Source organism: Mobula birostris, chromosome 24 (assembly GCF_030028105.1).
Source record: "Mobula birostris isolate sMobBir1 chromosome 24, sMobBir1.hap1, whole genome shotgun sequence".
Classification (NCBI taxonomy): domain Eukaryota; kingdom Metazoa; phylum Chordata; class Chondrichthyes; order Myliobatiformes; family Myliobatidae; genus Mobula; species Mobula birostris.
The window spans coordinates 10,509,080-10,532,119 of record NC_092393.1 but is presented as its reverse complement, the minus strand read 5'-3'; the positions used below and the strand labels follow the sequence as shown (position 1 = coordinate 10,532,119).

The following is a 23,040-nucleotide window of genomic DNA, read 5'->3' as shown; positions in this document are numbered from 1 at the left end:
GTTTAATGTGGATAAATGTGAGATTATCCACTTTGGTGGCAAGAACAGGAAGGCAGATTACTATTTGAATGGTGTCAAGTTAGGAAAAGGGGAAGTACAACGAGGTCTTGGTGTCCTTGTTCATCAATCACTGAAAGTAAGCATGCAGGTACAGCAGGCAGTGAAGAAAGCTAATAGCATGTTGGCCTTCATAACAAGGGGAGTTGAGTATAGGAGCAAAGAGGTCCTTCTGCAGTTGTACAGGACTCTGGTGAGACCACACCTGGAGTATTGTGTACAGTTTTGGTCTCCAAATTTGAGGAAGGACATTCTTGCTATTGAGGGAGTGCAGTGGAGGTTCACGAGGTTAATTCCTGGGATGGCGGACTGTCATATGTTGAAAGATTGGAGCGACTGAGCTTGTATACACTGGAATTTAGAAGGATGAGAGGGGATCTGATTGAAACATACAAGATTATTAAGGGATTGGACACACTGGAGGCAGGAACCACGTTCCTGATGTTGGGTGAGTCCAGAACCAGAGGCCACAATTTGAGAATAAGGGGTAGGCCATTTAGAATGGAGTTGAGGGAAAACTTTTTCATCCAGAGAGTTGTGGATCTGTGGAATGCTCTGCCTCAGAAGGCAGTGGAGGCTAATTCTCTGGATGCTTTCAAGAAGGAGTTAGATAGAGCTCTTAATGATAGCGGAGTCAAGGGATATGGGGAGAAGACAGAAACGGGGTACTGATTGTGGATGATCAGCCATGATCACAGTGAATGGCAGTGCTGGCTGGAAGGGCTGAATGGCCTTACTCCTGCACCTATTGTCTATTGTCTATTATCATATATCGTTAGTCATACAGTCATGTATAGCGAGTCATACAGTCATGTATAGCTAGTCATACAGTCATGTATTAGCTGGTCATACAGTCATGTAATAGCTTGTCATACAGTCATGTATAGTGAGTCATACAGTCATGTATAGCTAGTCGTCCAGTCATGTAATAGCTAGTCATCCAGTCAAGTAATAGCTAGTCATACAGTCATGTGTAGCTAGTCATCTAGTCACGTAATAGCTAGTCATCCAGTCATGTATAGTTAGTCGTCCAGTCATGTAATAGCTAGTCATACAGTCATGTATAGCTTGTCATACAATCATATATCGCTAGTCATACAGTCATGTATAGCTAGTCATACAATCATGTATAGCTAGTCATCCAGTCATGTAATAGCTAGTCATACAGTCATGTATAGCTTGTCATACAATCATATATCGCTAGTCATACAGTCATGTATAGCTAGTCATACAATCATGTATAGCTAGTCATCCAGTCATGTAATAGCTAGTCATACAGTCATGTATAGCTTGTCATACAATCATATATCGCTAGTCATACAGTCATGTATAGCTAGTCATACAATCATGTATAGCTAGTCATCCAGTCATGTAATAGCTAGTCATCCAGTCATGTAATAGCTAGTCATACAGTCATGTATAGCTAGTCATCCAGTCACGTAATAGCTAGTCATCCAGTCATGTAATAGCTAGTCACACAATCATATATCGCTAGTCATCCAGTCATGTATAGCTAGTCATCCAGTCATGTAATAGCTAGTCGTACAATCATGTATAGCTAGTCATCCAGTCATGTAATAGCTAGTCATACAGTCATGTATAGCTAGTCATACAGTCATGTAATAGCTAGTCATCCAGTCATGTATAGTTAGTCGTCCAGTCATGTAATAGCTAGTCATCCAATCATGTATAGCTAGTCATACAGTCATGTGTAGCTTGTCATACAATCATATATCGCTAGTCATACAGTCATGTATTGCTAGTCATACAGTTATGTATAGCAAGTCATAGTCACATATAACTAGTCATCCAGACACTTATAGTTATTCATACAGTCATGTAATAGCTAGTCATACAGTCATGTAATAGCTAGTCATACAGTCATGTATAGCTAGTCGTACAGTCATGCAGACATGAAAACAAGCCCTTTGACCTAACTGGTCCATGCCAACCAAGATCCCAATCTCAGCTAATTCCATTTGTCCACATTAGGCCCATATCCCTTTAAACCTTTCCTTTTCTTGTACCTGTCCAAGTACCTTTTAAATGCTGTTAACCATTTCTTCTGGCAGCTCATTCCATATTTTGACCACCCACTGAGTGACAAAGTTGCGTTAGGTTCCTATCAAATCTCCCTCCGCTTGTTGTAAAACTATATCGTCTAGTTCTTGATTCTCTATCTCTAGGAAAAAAGACTGCATGCATTCACACCATCTACCACTGTCAGGATTTTATACACCTCTATAAGACCACCCACTTCTTCTGCTAGACTTCAGTGTGAAGTGTCCCAACCTGTTCAATCTTTCTAGTGTAACTCAGTCCCTCAAGTCCTGGCAACATCTGTGTAAATTTCCTCTGCACTCTCTCCAGCTTAATGGCATCTCTCCTGTAGCAGGGTGATGAAAACCAAATATAATATACCAAATGTGGCCTCACAGTATCTTTTAACTGTAACTTAAAAACATCCTCGCTTCTGTAGTCAATGCTCTGACGGATGTGCCAGAAGTGTGAACCATCTACAAATGCACTACTATTACTCACCTACACCAGTATTATGGCACCTCCCAAACATGATCACTACCATGAGAAAGGACAATACAGTGGATGCAGGGAGACACCTGGTTCCCCTCTAAGTCACGTCCCATGCTGCTTTGGAAAGATATCGCTGGTGCTTCCTTGGTTTAAGGTCTAGAACTCTAGCTAACAGTTCTGTAGGAGAATTTCCACTGGAAGGACTGCAGTAGTTAAAGAAGATGACTCATCACAACCTTCACAAAAGCATTTAGAGTTAGCAATTAATCCTGGCCTTGTGAATGATGTCTAGATCTCAAAACCTGGACGAATACGTAATTGAAAATTTAAAACAAAACTGCAGATGCTAAAAATCTGGAACAGAGGCAGAAAATGCTGGAAACAGTGGAGGGAGAAACCATTAACACTTCAGGTTGAAGATGATCACAAGTGAACAGAAATTATTAAGTTGGAATAGGTACAGCCACTAGCAAACAATCATCAACAATCATCATGGTGGAGGATTACAAATACCTGGGGATACGAATTGACAATAAACTGGACTGTTCATAGAACATAGAACACTGAGGCTGTCTACAGAATATTAAGTATGAAGTAGAGAAAGGTGAGGTGGAATGAGTGATAAGGAAGATACACGTGCAGAGGGATGGTCTGACGGAGCATGGAGTTAAATGTGCAGAAAGAGTAAGTAAATTTAAAAAGGACAACAAAATTCAAGGGGCGTATAGCCCGGTGAGAGTTCGGGGAGCTTGGTTATGCACAATAGGCAGCGATTTAGACAGAGAGAGGAGAAATGGGTTAAAAATTCTATATCTGAATGCACGAAGTGTCAGAAAGAAGGCGGATGAGCTTGAAGCTCAGGTGCGAATGGGTAACTATGATATTGTTGGGATAACGGAGACATGGCTGCAGGGGGATCAGACCTGGGAATTGAATGTACAAGGGTATACATGCTATCGAAGGGACAGAAAGGTGGGCAGAGGGGGTGGGGTGGCCCTGTTAGTGAGGAATGAGATTCAGTCCCTTGCAAGGGGGGACATAGAATCAGGAGAAGTAGAGTCAGTGTGGATAGAACTGAGGAACAGTAAGGGCAAAAAGACCCTAATAGGTGTTATCTACAGGCCCCCAAACAGTAGCATGGATATTGGATGCAAGTTGAATAGGGAGTTAACAATGGCATGTGGCAAAGGAAATGTCGCAGTAGTTATGGAGGATTTCAACATGCAGGTGACCTGGGAAAATCAGGTTGGTACTGGACCCCAGGATAGGGAGTTTGTAGAGTGCCTACGGGATGCATTTTTGGAGCAGCTTGTATGAGAGCCAACCAGGGATAAGGCTATTCTGGATTTAGTGTGGTGCAATGAACAGGATTTGATAAGTGACCTTGAAGTAAAGGAGCCATCAGGAGGTAGTGACCATAATATGATAAGTTTTTATCTGCAAGTTGAGAGGGATAAGGGCAGATCAGAAGTGTCAGAATTGCAGTTGAACAAAGGAGACTATGGAGCCATGAGGGAGGAGCTGGCCAAAGTTGACTGGTCGGATATTCTAGCAGAAAAGACAGTGGAACAGCAATGGCAGGTATTCTTGGGAATAATGCCCAAGGTGCAAAATCAGTTCATCCCCCAGAGAAGGAAGGATTCAAAGGGGAGAAGGTGGCCACAGTGGTTGACAAAGGAAGTCAGAGATAGCATAGCATTAAAAAAGAAGTGTAACAGAGCTAAGGTGAGTTGGAAAACGGATGATTGGGAAATTTTTAAGGAGCAACAGAACTTCACTAAAAAGGCAATACGGGGAGAAAAAATGAGGTATGAACACAAGCTAGCTAGGAATATAAAGGAGGATAGCAAAAGTTTTTTTAGGTATGTGAAGGGAAGGAAGATAGTTAAGAACAATGTTGGGCCCTTGAAGAATGAATTGGGAGAAATTGTTATGGGAAACAGAGAAATGGCAGACGAATTTAATAAGTACTTTGAATCTGTCTTCATGAGGGAAGACACAAGCAATCTCCCAGATGTATGGATGGGCCAAGGAAATAGGGTTAACAGAGGAACTGAAACAGATTGACATTAGGAAGGAAACGGTGATGAGTAGACTGATGGGACTGAAGGCTAACAAATCCTCAGGTCCAGATGGTCTGCATCCTAGGGTACTAAAGGAGGTGGCTCTGGAAATTGTGGATGCATTGGTGATCATTTTCCAATGTTCCTTAGATTCAGGATCAGTTCCTGAGGATTGGCGAATGGCCAAAGTTATCCCACTTTTTAAGAAAGGAGAGAGGGAGAAAACAGCGAACTATCACCCTGTTAGCCTAACATCAGTAGTGAGGAAGATGCTAGAGTCCATTATTAAAGATGAAATAGCGGCATATCTTGATAGCAGTGATAAGATTGGGCCGAGCCAGCATGGATTTACCAAGGGCAAATCATGCTTGAGTAATCTATTGGAGTTTTTCAAGGATGTAACCAGGAAGATAGACGCGGGAGATCCAGTGGATGTGGTGTACCTTGACTTTCAGAAGGCATTTGATAAGGTACCACATAGGAGATTGGTGGGTAAAATCAGAGCTCATGGCATTGGGGGGAGGATATTGACATGGATAGAAAACTGGTTGGCAGATAGAAAGCAAAGGGTAGCACTGAATGGGTGTTTCTCGGAATGGCAGGTGGTGACTAGTGGGGTGCCACAGGGCTCGGTATTGGGACCACAGCTGTTTATGATTTACGTCAATGATTTAGAGGAAGGCATTGTGAATAACATCAGCAAGTTTGCTGATGATACTAAGCTGGGTGGCAGTGTGACATGTGATGAGGATGTTAGGAGAATTCAAGGTGACTTGGATAGGCTGGGTGAGTGGGCAGAAACTTGGCAGATGGTGTTTAATGTGAATAAGTGTGAGGTTATTCACCTTGGGAGCAAGAACAGGAAGGCAGATTATTATCTGAACGGTGTGGAGTTAGGTAGGGAGAAATACAAAGAGTACTTGTTCATCAGTCTCTGAAGGTGAATGAGCAAGTGCAGCAGGCAGTGAAGAAGGCTAATGGAATGTTGACCTTTATTACAAAGGGAATTGAGTACAAGAGCAAGGAAATCCTTTTGCATTTGTACAGGGCCCTGGTGAGATCACACCTGGAGTATTGTGTGCAGTTTTGGTCTTCAGGGTTAAGGAAGGACATCCTGGCTGTGGAGGAGGTGCAGCGTAGGTTCACTAGGTTAATTCCTGGGATGTCTGGACTGTCTTACGCAGAGAGGTTAGAGAGACTGGGCTTGTACACGCTGGAATTAAGGAGATTGAGGGGGGATCTGATGGAGACATATAAGATTATTAAGGGATTGGACAAGATAGAGGCAGGAAATATGTTCCAGATGCTGGGAGAGTCCAGTACCAGAGGGCATGGTTTAAGAATAAGGGGTAGGTCATTTAGGACAGAGCTGAGGAGGAACTTCTTCTCCCAGAGAGTTGTGGAGGTGTGGAATGCACTGCCTCAGAAGGCAGTGGAGGCCAATTCTCTGGATGCTTTCAAGAAGGAGCTAGATAGGTATCTTATGGATAGGGGAATCAAGGGTTATGGGGACAAGGCAGGAACTGGGTATTGATAGTAGATGATCAGCCATGATCTCAGAATGGCAGTGCAGGCTCAAAGGGCCAAATGGTCTACTTCTGCACCTATTTTCTATTGTCTACAGGAAGGGTCAGAGCCGTCTCTATTTCCTGAGGAGACTGAGGTCCTTTAACATCTGCTGGACAATGCTGAGGATGTTCTATGAGTCTGTGGTGGCCAGTGCTATCATGTTTGCTGTTGTGTGCTGGGGCAGCAGGCTGAGGGTAGCAGATACCAACAGAATCAACAAACTCATTCGTAAGGCCAGTGACGTTGTGGGGATGGAACTGGACTCTGACGGTGGTGTCTGAAAAGAGGATGCTGTCCAAGTTGCATGCCATATTGGACAATGTCTCCCATCCACTACAATAATGTACTGGTTGGGCACAGGAGTACATTCAGCCAGAGACTCATTCCACTGAGATGCAACACTGAGTGTCATAGGAAGTCATTCCTACCTGTGGCCATCAAACTTTACAACTCCTCCCTTGGAGTGTCAGACACCCTGAGCCAATAGGCTGGTCCTGGACTCATTTCCATCTGGCATAATTTACATATTATTATTTAATTGTTTATGGTTTTACTTTGCTATATTTATACTCTATTCTTGGTTGGTGCAACTGTAATGAAACCCAATTTCCCTCTGGATCAATAAAGTATGTCAATCTATCTATCTATCAATCAAAAAGCAAAAGAATGAAATGTGGGAAATCTGAAATGATAATCACTTGGAGATTCTCAGCAGGTCAGACAGCACATGTAGAGGGAAACAAAGAGTTAATGTTTGAGCCCTCACTGGCCTTCTAAGCCATGTGGGCAGGACACAGAAGCTCATTGTCAGTTAGAAGTGTGCAACCTCCCTATTGGAAAAGTGCACAGAATAAGCCTGCATTGCCTTGCTTGAACTGGCATGTAGGGAGGTGCCACTGTCTATCAAAGGCTCAGCACTCTGCTGGGCTCAGGTGTCATTGGTGATCAGCCTGTTGTGTACAATGTGGAGAAGGTCACTACTGGACTGTATCTTTTGAGGGCAGTAGTCAAGTTAATAGGATCAAAAAGTGGGCTCTCAAGGGTGAATGGTGTGAGCAATTATTGGGAGCAATGCGGATGTGGTAGGACTTCTTTTGAGGACAGGTTGAATGAGATAGGGCTTTTCTCTTTGGAGAGAATGAGGATGAGAGGCATATTGATAGAGGTGTATAAAATGAGAAGAGTAAATACAGTGGATAGGCAGTGCGGTCCATGGAATACAGTGAGGTTTCACTACTCATGATACACTCTGAGAAACGGCAATAAAGGGAAACTTAATCTCAATCACATCACTTTGATTAAGTTCCAGTACCCACCACTCTCCTTTCCAACTTCCCACAAACATTCATCTGCTGCTTCTTGTTTGTCTTCTGAGCTTGAAATATTGGAGGTGTTGCAGAGATGCAGGTTGTAATTGAATGACCTCTCTCTCTTTCGGTCTCACAGGGTGGATGATAGCAATTGCCACAGTACTCTGAAGAGCTCCTGCAATTCTAAGCATGCAAAGGAAGAACTCCCACAATCTGGGAACAGTGTGGAGAAAGAGCTGGACCATTCACCTGCTGTTGCAGGTAAAGATGGCTTCAACCCTAGGATGGAGCTTTACCTTCTCCACAGCAAGTCGAAGGCTCACCTCTCTGGTGGTGCTCACACTGAGGTTAAGGAGGCTGAGCACTCTCTGTAAACTCCCTGGGATACTGTAAACAAAGTACCATATTAGGTTCAACATCAGTGCATTACCTTCCCATCCTCTTGTCTGTTACAGGGGAACTTTACTTTGTATGGACAAAGACATAATAGGTTCTGGTCCTTTGACACTGTTATCAGTTGCTCAGATCAAGCATAAGTTGGTGAGCAGTGATTTATTGGCCAATTTGTTTGAACTTCTCTATAGCTAATGAAGCTCATTACCCATCACATAAATCCATAAAATCTTGTGTTTGATTAATGGCTCCAATGATTTGTAATAAATAGCCTCCAGTAAATTAAATGTTGGGAACTAATTGGGAGCTTCAGATTTCTGACATTATGAAATAGTTTACCTAACATGACTTATGGCAGGAATTTAATCTACTTTAAGTGAATTATATATAGAGAAATATACATCAGGAAGTGATTTACTGTGTAATGTAAATATGAATTTGTGTCATGGATACTTGGAATATAACATCCCTTAGAAAAATAACATATTGACTACATTAATGTCAAAAGATATCTTCTGGAATTCAAGATGATTCAGATTGACCTACATGAATAATGAAACTTCTGTCTAATAGTGTGATATTTTAAAATATGTATTTGCTTATTTGCCTATAATGTGTCTTTTTTTATGGTGGGCATTCTATTCAGCAATTTCTCAGCCATTCACCTTGTAATCATGGTTTTGATTGCAATCCAGACCATAGGCTTCTCAGAGAAGAGAAGTTGCACATAAATTGGCTAAATTTAATAAAAAATTGTATTTGACTCTCGAATGGTGCATGAAAGGAATGACAGATTCCAAGGAATCAGTATGGATGATACTGAGAATAAACTTAAGTAAGATATTTAAGGGGATGGGTGATGCAAGGGGTTTAATCCCAAACAAGAGAAAATCTGCAGATGCTGGAAATCCAAGCAACACACACAAAATGCTGGAGGAACTTACCAGTCACACAGCATCTATTGAAAAGAGTACAGTCAATGTTTCGGGCTGAGACCTTTCAGCTGGACTGGAAAAAATGATGAGGAGTCAGAGTAAGAAAGTGGGGGTGGGGAGGAAGAACTACAAGGTGATAGGTGAAATGAAGGGTGGGGGATGGGTGAAGGGTGAAGTAAAAAGTTGATTGGTGAAATAGATAGAGGGGTGGAGAAGGGGGAATCTGATAGATGAGGCTAGAAGGCCAAGGAAGAAAGAAAAGGGAGAGGAGCACTAGAGGGAGATGATCAACAGGTAAGGAGATTATAGAGAGGGAAATGGGAATGAGGAATGTTGGTGGGGAGGCATTGCTGGAAGTTCGAGAAATCAATCTTCATGCCATCAGGTTGGAGGCTACCCAGTTGGAATATAAGGTGTTGCTGCTCTAACCTGAATGTGGCCTTATTACGAATGGGAATGGGAAGTGGAATTAAAAAGGGTGACCACAGAGATTTTTCTGGTAGGTGCTCGGTGAAGTGGTTTCCCAATCTGCGTCGGGTCTCAACAACATACAAGAGGCCATACCAGGAACACCAAACACAGGAAGTGATCCCAACAGACTCACAAGTGAAGTGCCACCTCACCTGGAAAGACTCTTTGGGGCTCTGAATAGTAGTGAGGGAGGAGGTGTAGGGGCAGGTGTAGCACTTGTTCCACTTGCAAGGATAAGTGCCAGGAGGGAGATCAATGGAGAGGGACGGGTGGACAAGGGAGTTGAGTAAGGGAGTGATCCCTACGGAAAGTGTGGGGGAGGGAAAGATGTGCTTGGCGGTGGGATCCGGTTGGAGATGGCAAAAGTTCCAGAGAGTTACGTGCTGGACACAGAGGCTGGTGGGATGGTAGGTGAGGACAAGAGGAACCCTATACCTGGTGAGGGCAGACGTGTGTGAAATGGAAGAGATGCAGTTGAGGGCATCGTTGATGTTCGAAGAAGGGAAGCCCCTTTCTTTGAAGAAGGAAGACATCTCCTTACTTTTGGAATGAAAAATGTCAACCTGGGAGTAGATGTGGCAGAGATGGAGGAATTAGGAAAAGGGGATGGCATTTTTACAAGTAAAAGTGTGGGAAGAGTAGTCCAGGTAGCTGTGAGTCAGTGGGTTTATAATAGATATCAGAATCAGAATCAGGTTTATTATCACCGACATGTGACGTGAAATTTGTTAACTTAGCAGCAGCAGTTCAATGCAATACATAATATCAAAGAAGAGGAAAAAATAAATAAATCAATTATATTATATGTATATTGAATAGATTAAAAATCATGCAAGAAACAGAAATACTGTATATTAAAAAAACTGAGGTAGTGTCCATGGATTCAATGTTCATTTAGGAATCAGATGGCAGAGGGGAAGAAACTGTTCCCGAATTGCTGAGTGTGTGCCTTCAGGCTTCCGTACCTCCTACCTGATCTTAACAGTGAGAAAAGGGCATGTGCTGGAGGTCCTTAATAATGGACGCTGCCTTTCTGAGACACCACTCCCTCAAGATAACCTGAGTATTTTGTAGGCAAGTTCCCCAGATGGGACTGATTAGGTTTACAACCCTCTGCAGCTTCTTTTGGTCCTGTGCAGTAGCCTCCTTATACCAGACAGTGATGTAGCCTGTCAGAATGCTCTCCATGTATAGAAGTTTTTGAGTATATTTGTTGACATGCCAAATCTCTTCTAACTCCTATTGCCTTCTTTATAACTGCATTGACATGTTGGGACCAGGTTAGATCCTCAGAGATCTTGACACCCAGGTCTTGGTATCAGTAGATAAGCTGTCTCCAGAGACAGAGGCAGAGAGATTGAGAAAGGGGAGGGAGGTGTCAGAAATGGAGCAGGTAAATTTCAGGCAGAGTGGAAGTTGAAGGCAAAGTTGGTGAAGTCGATGAGCTCTGTATGAGCGCAGGAAGCAGCACCAATGCAGTCGTCGATGTAGTGTAGGAAAAGTGGGGGAGTGACCCCAGTGTAGGGGTCCACCTTCCAGGTAACCAACAAACAGGCAGGCATAGCTGGGACCCATGCGAGTGCCATGGCTATACCCTTTGTTTGAAGGAAGTGGGAGGAGCCTAAGGAGAAATTATTGAGAGTGAGGACAAGTGGAGGAGAGTGGTGGTGGAGGGGAACTGGTTGGGTCTGGTGTCCTGAAAGAAACAGAGTTTTGAGGCATTCCTGGTGAGGGATGGAGGTATAAAGGGACTAGACATCTAGAGTGAAAATAAGATGATTGGGGCCAGGGAGGCTGAAATCATTGAAAAGATCAAGAGTGTGTGAAGTGTCATGGATGTAGGTAGGAAAGGATTGAACCAGAGTAAAACAGAGTCAAGGTCTGCAGATATGAGTTCAGTGGGGCAGGAAGAAGCTGAAATAGTGGGTCTACCTGGAGAAATGGGTTTGTGGATCTTGGGTAGGAGGTAGAAACAGGAGGTGCGGGGTGTAGGAACTATGAAGTTGATGCCGGTGGATGGGAGATAGTCAGAATCAGTAAGGTTGGTGATGGTGTGGGAGACGATGGCATGGTGTTCCTTAGTGGGGTCCTGTTCAAGAGATAGGTAAGAGGAGGTGCCTGAGAGTTGTCGCTGGGCCTCAGCAAGGTAGAGGGTCAGTACGCCAGACTACTGCAGCACCCCCTTTTTCTGCGGGTTTGATGGTGAGGTTAGGATTAGTGCAGAGGGAGTGGAGGGCAGATCATTCAGAAGGAGTGAGGTTGGAATTGGAGTGAGGAGCAGTGAGGTGAGGTGGTTGTTGTCTCGTCGGCGGTTGGCAGTGAAAAGATCCAGAGCAGGCAGAAGACCAGACTGGAGTATGTCTAGGAAGAGGAGGAGGGTTGAAGATGGGAGAAAGGGTCATTGGTGTGGGGTGGAGAGTCCTTGCTAAAGAAGTAGGCACGGAGACAGAGGGAAGAAGAACTCAGCGTCATGGCAGGTGCAGAACTCACAGAGGTGTGGGCACAGGGGAACAAAAGTGAGGCCCTTACTGAGGACAGAACATTCTGCCTCAGAGAGGGGAAGATCAGAGGGGATGGTGAAGATGCAGCACAGATGAGAGCTGGGATCAGAGGGAGGAAGAGGGTTGGTAGTGTCTGAGAAGAGGGGAAGTTAGGGTGTCTGGAATGTGAGGTGAGAGGAAGATGGAGTCCCTGAGGACCCAAGAGCTGGTGGTAGGGGAAGGGGAGACAGGGGGTTCCAGAGGCTGCACGGTCAAGGCCAGTGTCAGAGTTGGAGATTGCAAAATCAACATTTAAAGGTGTCTGAGGTCATTGGAACTCGCATTAATGGTGGTGGAGTCCGGGTTCTGAATCGTTAAAACTGTTGGGATCGGCAGCAGGGATCGCGGTCTGAGGATGTCCGTGTCTGTCGGCATTGGAAATGGCAGGTTCTGTAGTCTGTAGATGAGCGATCTTCAAATCCTTGCAGGAGGTGAGAAGGCTGAAGAACCAGCAATTGATAGAGGAGGTTTGTTTGATTTTGGACCAACAGAGACTATGACATCAGCTGTGAAATCCTTTCTTCTGTTCCAATCCAATTTCCTTGCCTTTTTCCAATTACCTTTGTAAAGAAAATCTCTTTTACAATTAGTCTGCTCAATGAGCACTGGCAATAAGTTCCCAGAGTTGGTGTGAATTCTCTTCTCTCCTTCCCCTGTAATTTTCTGTAATGTTTGCATTTGTGACTTTACTTTCTCCACCCACCCACACCAGTACCTGGTTCTGCTTTGCACATTTTCAGATTTATCTATCACAGGTACATTGAAACATAAAGTGAAATGCATGGTTTGCACTAACAACTAACACACCCAAGGATGATTTGGGGGCAGCCCACATTCCAGCACCATCGCATGCCCACAATGTTCGACACAATGCAACACAACACAGAACAACACAAGCAGCAACAACAGAACAAAACAAGTCAACAACAGCAAAACAGAACCCTTTCCTACCTTCCCAACTCCTCACACGCAGAGGTCTCCAATCCCAGGATGGGCCATATTCAGGCCTATAGTCCTTGGATCTGGACTCTCAAATTTGCAGACATTGGGCATCCAACCTCTAGTCTCTGGCCCATTTCCCAGACTCTACCTTCAGACTTGCCAACTTCAGTCTTCAGTGGGCTTTATACCTCTGGACGCACTGAGCACTGGACTTCAACCTTTGGCATGAGTGCAGGTAACACGCCAAGCATGATGCAGTCCTCTGATTTGACCCTACATCTCATACAAGGTGATCTCTCATCTCCCACAGGCTTGTTCAATATCAGGACGTGGATATGATCAGGCCAATTGTAATACAGCATGTTACTACTTGGTTATATATTCTGTGTAGTCTAATAAAGTTTGAATCAAGGGCTGCTTGGCAACAATGATCCACCCATGTTTTCAGAGAATTATTCCCAAGTGTAAGATTTGAATTCTACATCTTGAACTATGGAATATATCACAGTAAAGAAGCCAGCCAAAATATCCATCTACAGGCCAGCTAAACGGTTACATTTTCCATAGGCATCTTTGCTCTAAGCTTGGTTTTGGTATTGGTTCAGTGTTGGTATTTGTTTATTATTGTTGTATTGTTATTTTTGTATATTATTAAATTATTGGAAGGTGTTCTGAGAGATTGGATATACAAGTATTTGGACAGCCAAGGGCTGATTAAGGATAGTCAGCATAGCTTTGTGCGTGGTAGATTGTGTTTAATGAATCTTGTAGAGTTTTTCGAGGAGGTTACCAAGAAATTAGATGAAGGAAAGGCTGTGGATGTTGTCTACATGGACTTTAGTGAGGTCTTTGACAAGGTCCCACATAGGAGGTTAGTTCAGAAGGTTCAGACACTAGGTATCCATGGAGAGGTTGTAAACTGGATTCGAAATTGGCTGTGTGGGAGAAGACAGATTCTTGTCTATAGTGGATGATTGTTTCTCAGACTGGAGGCCTGTGACTAGTGGTGTGCCTCAGGGATCTGTGCTGGGACCATTGTTGTTTGTTGTCTATATCAATGATCTAGATGATAATGTGGTAAATTGGATCAGCAAGTTTGCTGATGACACTAAGATTGGAGGCACTGGGGACAGTGAAGAAAGCTTTCAGAGCTCGCAGAGGGATCTGGACCAACTGTAAAAATGGGCCAGAAAATGGCAGATGGAATTTAATAAAGACAAGTGTGAGATGTTGCATTTTGGAAGGACAAATCAAGGTAGGACATACACAGTAAATGGTAGGGCACTGAGGAGTGTGGAGGAACAAAGGGATCTGGGAGTTCAGATACATCATTCCCTGAAAGTGGCGTCACAGGTAGACAGGGTTGTAAAGAAGGCTTTTGGTATTCTGGCATTCATAAATGAAAGTATTGAGTATAGGAGTTGGGATGTCATGGTGAGGTTGTATAAGACGTTGGTGAGGCCAAATTTGGAGTATTGTGTGCAGTTCTGGCCACCTAACTATAGGAAGGATATCAGTAAGTTTGAAAGAGGGCAGAGAAGATTTACTAGGATGTTGCTGGGTCTTCAGGAGTTGAGTTACAGGGAAAGACTGAACAGGTTAGGACTTTATTCCTTGGAGCGTAGAAGAATGAGGGGAGATTTGATAGAGGTTTACAAAATTATGAGAGGTATAGACAGAGTAAATGTGAGTAGGCTCTTTCCACTTAGATTAGGAGAGATAAATTTGAGAGGACATGGCTTTAGGGTGAAAGGGGAAAGGTTTAGGGGGAACATTAGGGGGAACTTCTTCACTCAGAGAGTGGTGGGAGTGTGGAATGAGCTGCCATCTGACATGGTAAATGTGGGCTCACTCTTAAGTTTTAAGAATAAATTGGATAGATACATGGATGGGAGAGTTCTGGAGGGTTATGGACTGGGTGCAAATCAATGGGACTAGCGGAATAAAGTTTCGGCACAGACTAGAAGGGCCGAACGGCCTGTTTTCTGTGCTGTAGTGTTCTATGGTTCTATTGTCACGTGTATCCAGGAAGAGTGAAACATATTTTGTTTGCATGCCATCCAGGCAGACAGGGTAGAGAGAAGAAAAGCAGAATGCTGGAGGAACTCTGTGGGTCAGGCAGTATCTGTGCAGGAGAATATGCAGTTGAGGTTTTGGGTCAAGTATTGCAACTACAAAGAAAGTGCAGTGCAGGTAAACAAGTAAACTTACCTGTTCACAAAAAGTATAGGGTAGATTTTCCATTGACACATGTTATTGCTGAGTGTAGTCAATATAGAGCAGGGCAGAGAGTGCCAACAACAATGTTTTACCTGTTACCACCTACTTCATAAAGGGATCTTCGACATCATCACCTCTTTCAACCGGTGGGTCCGCTATTTCTGCAGCCACTTCCTCTAAATCTCACGGATGCAGGCTGACCTGGTTCAGTGATTAGTCTGCAGTTAGCCCTGTAAATTTATCTAATACATAATCCCTTATGACTGGGATTACAAGTTCCTCTATGTTATTTGAAATCAGGCCATCTGTTATCTTAGGGATACCTGCACGGTAAAGACTGATGCAAAAACTTGATTTAATATACACAATGGCCACTTTATTAGGTACACCTCCTAGAACAACTGATGATATCCACACAGTAGGAACCGTGGAGTCTCCACAGTGCCTGTTCTGCCCTGAAGTCCACAGCCATTGGCATCTGTGAAGAGAATCTAGGTTTCTCCACCAAGCCTGATTGAATGAGGACAAGGAGGTTCAGTAATTATTTAAATACAATTCAATCTGTCTTTGTACTAGACACAAAATCATGTTTTAAAATTTGAAAATCTATAGTACACCTGCTCGTTAATGTAAGTATCTAATCAGCCAATCATGTGGCAGCAACTCAATGCATAAAAGCATGCAGACATGGTCAAGAGGTTCAGTTGTTTTTCAAACCAACCATCACAATTGTGAAGAAATGTGACTTTAACTGCGGAATAATTGTTGGTGCCAGATGGAGTGGTTTAAGTATCTCAGTAACAGCTGATCTCCTGGGATTTTCAAGCACAACAGTCTCTAGAGTTTACAGAGAATGAGAAAAACAAAAAAAAAATCCAGTTTTGTGAGCGAAAGGACCTTTTTAATGAGAGTGGTCAGAAAAGAATGACCAGAATGTTTCAAGCTGACAGTAAATCAAATTACAACATTACAACAGTGGTGTGCAGAAAAGCATCTCTGAATGCACAACATGTTGAACCTTGAAGTGCATGGCCACAGCAGCTGAAAACCACAACCATACACTCATTTTTCACATTTTTAGATACAAGGAGTACCTCATAAAATGGCCACTGATCATACTTATCATTGCTTTATTGTCCTGATGTTAATTCATCAAATTTATTTTCTCAAGGTCCCACACCTACTTCAGCTGCCTTCTTCATTGTTGTATATTGTGTAGATTTGCAAGTTCTCTCACATTGATTTGTGCCCAAAGAAAAACAATTTGCCTCTCCTTTAGATAGCTTCCATTTCCTCCTTTGGACACAAATATGGCAAAGTGCAATTAGAACTAACCTGAAAATAATAAGAAACCAAAAAGTTAAGCCCTCCATGACCTTTGTAGGGTCTGGTAGAGTGGTCAACCCCTTGGCAGACCACAAAGGGCCATTGATTGGGAGCAGCTGCTGTTGAACAAGTCCATGTCAGACGTGTTGGAGTTGTTTAGAGACCAGCTGATCTGAGGACAGGATTGGCATGTTCCAGTAAGGAGTAAGGACGAGAATGGTAAGGGAACCTGGGTTGATCTGAGAGGTTCTAAATTTAGTCAAGAAGGAAAAGGAGGCATATGTAATGTTTAGGAAACTAAAATCCAAATGAGCCTTGTGCAATATCAAACTAGCAGGAAAGGCAATTAGAAAGGTTGAAAGGGGCCATGAAATGTCTTTTTGAGGATCAAGGAGAATCCCATGACATTTTATTCTTGTGTTAGGAAAAAGAAGATAACTAAAGAGGGTAAAGAGGTCCATTCAAGATTAAAGAAGGGAATTTATGCTTGAAGTCAGAGCAAGTAGCTGAGATTCTAAATGAGTACTTTGCTTTGGTATTTAATGAAGAGAAGGATTTGGAGGTTAGTGAAGGCAGAGTTGGGTATGCTAATGTATTCTGACATTTTTCAATTAAGGAAGAGGTAGTTCTGGGTCTTCTGAAAAATTTTAAGGTGGATAAATCTGCTGGATCTGATGACACATATCCCAAAATATTGAAAGAATAAAGTGGAAAGATTGCTGGAGCTTTGATACAGATCATTGCGTCCTCATTAACAACAGCTGGTATCCTAAAGAACTGGAATGCAGCAAATGTTATGCCTTTGTTCAAGAAGGGAAATGGGAAAATCCAAGTAATTATTTAGAACATAGAACATAGAAATCTAAAGCACATTACAGGCCCTTCGGACCACAATGTTGTGCCGACCATGATTACTCTAGAAACTGCCTAGAATTTCCCTACCGCATATCCCTCTATTTTTCCAAGCTCCACGTATCTATCTAAGAGGCTCTTAAAAAACCCTATTGTATCTGCTTCCACCACCGCTGCCAGCAGTGTATTCCATGCACCCACCACTCTCTATGTGAAAAACTTGTTCCTGACATCCCCTCAGTACCTACTTCCGAGTACTTTAAAACTATGCCCTCTCATGTTAGCTGTTTCAGCCCTGGGAAGAAGCCTCTGGCTATCCACATGATTAATGCTCTTCATCATTTAATACACCTCTATCAGGTCACCTCTCATCCGGCGCTCCAACAAGAAAAGGCCAAGTTCACTCAAACTATTCTCATAAGGCATGCTCCCCAATCCAGGCAACATCCTTGTAAAACTCCTCTGCACTCTCTCTATAGTATCCACATCCTTCCTGAATGAGGTGACCAGAACTGAACACAGTACTCCAAGTGGGATCTGACCAAGGTCTTGTATAACTTTAACATTATCTCATGGCACTTGAACTCATTCTCACAGTTGATGAATGCCAACACACCACATGCCTTCTTAACAACACCGTCAACCTGCGCAGCCGCTTTGAGTGCCCTATAGACGTGGACCCCAAGATCTCTCAGATCCTCCACACTTCCAAGAGTCTTACCAATATTATAATATTCTGTCTTCAAATTTGACCTACCAAAATGAACCACTTCACACTTATCTGGGTTGAAGTCCATTTGCCACTTCTCAGCACAGTTCTGATTCCTATGGATGTCACGAGGTAACCTCTGACAGCCCTCCAGACTATCTACAACACCCCCAACCTTTGTGTCATTAGCAGACTTACTAACCCACCCTTCTAGTTCTTCATCCAGGACATTTATAAAAATCACAAAGATGAGGGGTCCCAGAACAGATCCCTGTGGAACACCATTGGCTACCGACCTCCATGTAAAATATAAACCATCTACAACCAACCTTTGCTTTCTGTAGGCAAGCCAATTCTGGATTCACAAAGCAAGTTTCTGAAGGAGCCTTATATTGGGGACCTTATCAAATGCCTTACTGACCAGTGGTAGAGAAACTATTAGAGAGGATACTTAGGGATAGGATTTATGTGCATTTGGAAAGGGTTTCTTGCCCAGGGATTTTCAGGTTTCTTTGTGTGGGGAAGATCATGCCTCATAACCTTAAGTGAGTTTTTTGAGGAGATGACAAAGATGTTTAATAAGGGCAAGGCAGTGGATGTTATATGCATAAACTTTAGTAAGGCTTTTGATAAGGCCCCTCATGGTAGGTTGATTCGGAGGAAAAGGCTGTGTGGGATCTAGAGTGAATTGCAAGTTTGGATTTAGAACTGGCTTGCCAACAGAAGACAGAGAGTAGGAGTTGGAAAGTCTGCAGCTAATGGAATCTACCAAGTTTGGGACTAGTACCTCTGTGCTTGTGATATATATCAATGATTTGGATGAAAATGTAGATGGGTGGAGTAGGAAGTTTGTAGATGACACCTAATTTGGTAAAGCTATGGACAGTGTAAAGGACCATAAAAGAGTACAGCAGGATCTAGATCGGTTACAGACGTGGGTAGAGAAGTAGCTTATGGCGTTTCAACCACGAAAGTGTAATGTATTGCACTTTGGGAGGAAAATGTATGGTAGGCCCATTAATACAGAATTAATGCAGAATTGGGGTCTGTCCATAGTTCTCTGAAAGTGGCTATGCAAGTGGCTCAGATGATAAAGAAGGCATACAGTATGCTTCTCTCGTTATTGGGGGTGTTGAGTACAAGAGTAAGAAAGTCATGCTGGAGTCATATAAAACTTCAATCAGACTACATATGGATTATTGTGTGCAGTTCTGGTTGCGCCATTACAGGAAGGATGTGAAGGTTTTGGAAAGGGTGAAGAAGAGGTGTACCAGGGTGCTGCTTGGATGAGAAGGTATGAGCTATAATGAAAGATTGGACAAACTTGATTTGTTCCTGGGCATCAGAAGCTAAGCGGAGACCTGATAGAAGTTTTTAAAATGATGAGATGCATAGATAGGGTAGATAATCAGCATCTTTTTCCCAGATTAGAAATGTCAAATACCATTGGACAGACATTTACAATTAGAAGGGAGGACATTTAAAGGCCATATGAGGGCAGCTTTTGTACACAGAGTGGTTGTTGCCTGGAATGGGTTACCAGGGAGCTTGGTAGAGTTTAGGATGCTTTTAGATACATGGACACATGAACATGAAGGGAATGGAGGGACATGGATGATACACAGAAAGAGGACATTTAGTGTCATGGGCCGAATGGCCTATATAGTCCTCGACCGTTCTAGACAGTATGTTCCAGGTTCCATTGTCATGTGGCCACAAATGTGGCTGATGCACATGAGAGTTTACCAATGTCTTATAGAGAGTCCTTCTTTCCCTCATCCTGCCCTGCATTCCCTCTCTTTCTCACAATGAAGGGCCAGTGAACGGTTACAAATACATCCATTTTGCCAACCAAAGTATAATAGTTAAGGGTTTTAAGAAAAGACTCAGACCAGCATCAACCAAAGTACCTAGTGTAGGTTGAACATAATCTACATCCTCATTCCAGTGAATTAACACAGATTTCTCAGACCAGTTGAAGTACAACATTATATTGTCTTAGGAAGTGGCCACTGGGAAGTCACCTGCCGTGGAAAGATCTATAATCACTCTGAACATGGGACCTCAGCAGGTCAGGCAACATCTCCACACACCTTCTTACTCTGACTTCTCATCTTTTTTTTCCAACCCTGATGAAGGGTGTTGGACCGAAACATTGACTATTCACTCATTTCCATAGATGCTGCCTGACCTGCTGAGTTCCTCTAGCATTTGTGTGTTTTGGCTTGGATTTCCAGCATCTGCAGATGTTCTCATGTTTGTGAACATGGGTCCTGTCCAGCACTGCTACCGTACAATCTCAGTGTGTAGAAGATACATAGAGAGTAGTCATCAAGGCTCCAAAGGTTGTAAAGGAGTGGTATTCATTTAGTAGTTATTACTTCCTGCCTCAGTCCTGGCATTTAACTTTCAATTTGAGAGTTTTATTTAACGACCCTGTTGGCCTTTAAATTCTGCAGCAGTTATTAAAGTCAATGAAATGTTGACCCACTTCTTTCTTTCTTTTTTTTTCCTTTCTTTGTATTGAAGGATAAAGTTACCAGTAACCACTACATGTGCATCTTTCCCTGTAAAGTACAACAAAAAAGCACCCTGACATAAAGATATATTTACACCTATCTTGCTTTAGAGTCAAAGTCTCATGACTCCATACTGACCATCACCCTAGGTGAGTCTCCTCCCCTGGCACATGATGGGTCGAAGAAGCAGATCTTCACTGACAGTGTTATTTCACACTGACTTGCCCACATCCCATGAATGAATAAAGTTAAGGCAAATCACCAACACATAACAGTTCCTATCCTGCTGGTCATTCTACTTCTATTAAACACTGCTGATAGAAGTTCACTCCTCTGGAAGGAAGTGAGGTTACATGTGACTCTGTAAACTGATCTGGAATAGATTAGGGACAAAAGCACCCAGTTTTATTGACTGATTGAGATACAGTGTGGAACAGGCCCTTCTGGCCCTTCGAGCTGTGTCACCCAGCAGTCCCCCTATTTAACCCAAGCCTAATCACAGGACAACTTGTGATGACTAATTAACCCAGCAAATGGTAGGTTTTTGGACTGTGGGAGGAAACCGGAGCACCTGGAGGAAACCCATGTGGTCACAGAGAGAATATACAAACTCCTTATAGTCAGCAGAGGGAAATGAATGCAGGTCGCCTGTACTACACTACTATTTCACTCTTATCAAAAGCAGCTCGACTTTGGACAAGCTTTATCAACAAGATGGAGGGCAGAGGTGGGATCATGAATGCCTTTGTCTTGGTATTGGTATTAGTCTACTATTGTCACATGTACCAAAATACATTGAGAAGCTTGCTCATACAGATCAGATCATTACACAGTGCATTGAAGTTGAATAAGGTAAAACAATAACCATACAGAATAAAGTGTACCAGCAACAGAGAAAGTGCAACCTAGATAAACAATAAAGTGCAAGTGGGTTCTCCTTCACATACTGGGTAACACTTCAACAACTTTGGTAATCAAAGTGTTGGATTTCCATTCACAATGTCCCTTTGAGCACTGGAGTCCAGAGCATTGATGGAAACAGGCAAGGTTTCCTCCACAACACTCTGATAGTGGGAGGCAGAGGCTAAAAACTAGTATGATGTTTAGGTTTGGGAAGGACAGACTCCAAGTTAGAAAAATAGAAACATAGAAAACCTACAGCCCAATACAGGCCCTTCAGCCCACAAAGCTGTGCTGAACATATCCTCACCTTAGAAATTACCTAGGGTTACCCACAGCCCTCTATTTTTCTAATTCCATGAACCTATATAGGAGTTCCTTAAAAGTCCCTATCGTATTCACCTCCACCACTGTCGCTGGCAGCCCATTCCACACACTCACCACCTTTGCATAAAAAACTTACTCCTGACATCTCCTCTGTACCTACTTCCAAGCATCTTAAAACTGTGTCCTCTCATGCTAGCCACTTCAGCCCTGGGAAAAAACCTATATGATCAATGCCTCTCATCATCTTATACACCTCTATCAGGTCACCTCTCATCCTCTGTCGCTCCAAGGAGAAAAAGCCAAGGCATGCTCCCCAGTCCAGACAACATCCTTGTAAATCTCCTCTGCACCCCTTCTATGGCTTCCACATCCTTCCTGTAGTGAGGCAACCAGAACTGAGCACAATACTCCAAGTGGGATCTGGCCAGGGTCCTATATAGCTGCAACATTACCTCTCAGCTCCTAAACTCAATCCCATGATTGATGAAGGCCAATGCACCATATACCTTCTTAACCACAGATTTAACCTGCGCAGCAGCTTTCAATGTCCAATGGACTCGGACCCCAAGATCCCTCTGATACTCCACACTGCCAAGAGTCTTACCATTAATACTATATTCTGTCATCATATTTGACCTACCAAAATGAACCACTTCACACTTAAAAACGCAAACACGAGGAAATCTGCAGATGCTGGAAATTCAAGCAACACACACAAAAAATGCTGGTGAACGCAGCAGGCCAGGCAGCATCTATAGGAAGAGGTACAGTCGACGTTTTGGGCCGAGACCCTTCGTCAGGACTAACTGAAAGAAGAGATAGTAAGAGATTTGAAAGTGGGAGGGGGAGGGGGAGATCTGAAATGATAGGAGAAGACAGGAGGGGGAAGGATGAAGCTAAGAGCTGGAAAGTTGATTGGCAAGAAGGATACAAGGCTGGAGAAGGGAGAGGATCATGGGACGGGAAGCCTAGGGAGAAAGAAAGTGGGAGGGGAGCACCAGAGGGTGGAGAGCAGGCAAGGAATCATAGCAAGGGACAGAGGGAGAAAAAGAGAGAGACAAAAAATGGGATAAAAATAAACCAATGAATGAATGAATGAATAAATAAATAAATAAATAAGGGATGAGGTACGGGCTTCATACCCATCCCTTATTTATTTATTTATTTGTTTATTTATTATTTTTTATTCTGTATCCCTTTTGCCAATCAACTTTCCAGCTCTTAGCTCCATCCCTCCCCCTCCTGTCTTCTCCTATCATTTTAGATCTCCCCCTCCCCCTCCCACTTTCAAATCTCTTACTATCTCTTCTTTCAGTTAGTCCTGATGAAGGGTCTCGGCCCAAAACGTCGACTGCACCTCTTCCTATAAATGCTG

At 43.1% G+C, this 23,040-nt stretch overlaps 1 protein-coding gene across 1 annotated transcript in view; it reads left to right on the top strand.

The window, feature by feature from the left end:
* Positions 1 to 7,905, top strand: part of LOC140187437 (transient receptor potential cation channel subfamily V member 6-like) — a 197,419-nt gene extending 189,514 nt beyond the window's left edge. Inside the window, exon 13 of the mRNA XM_072242761.1 lies at positions 7,668 to 7,905. Coding sequence (XP_072098862.1) covers positions 7,668 to 7,905 — 238 coding nt within the window. The remainder of the gene's footprint in view (positions 1 to 7,667) is intronic.
* The last annotated feature ends 15,135 nt before the right edge of the window (positions 7,906 to 23,040 follow it).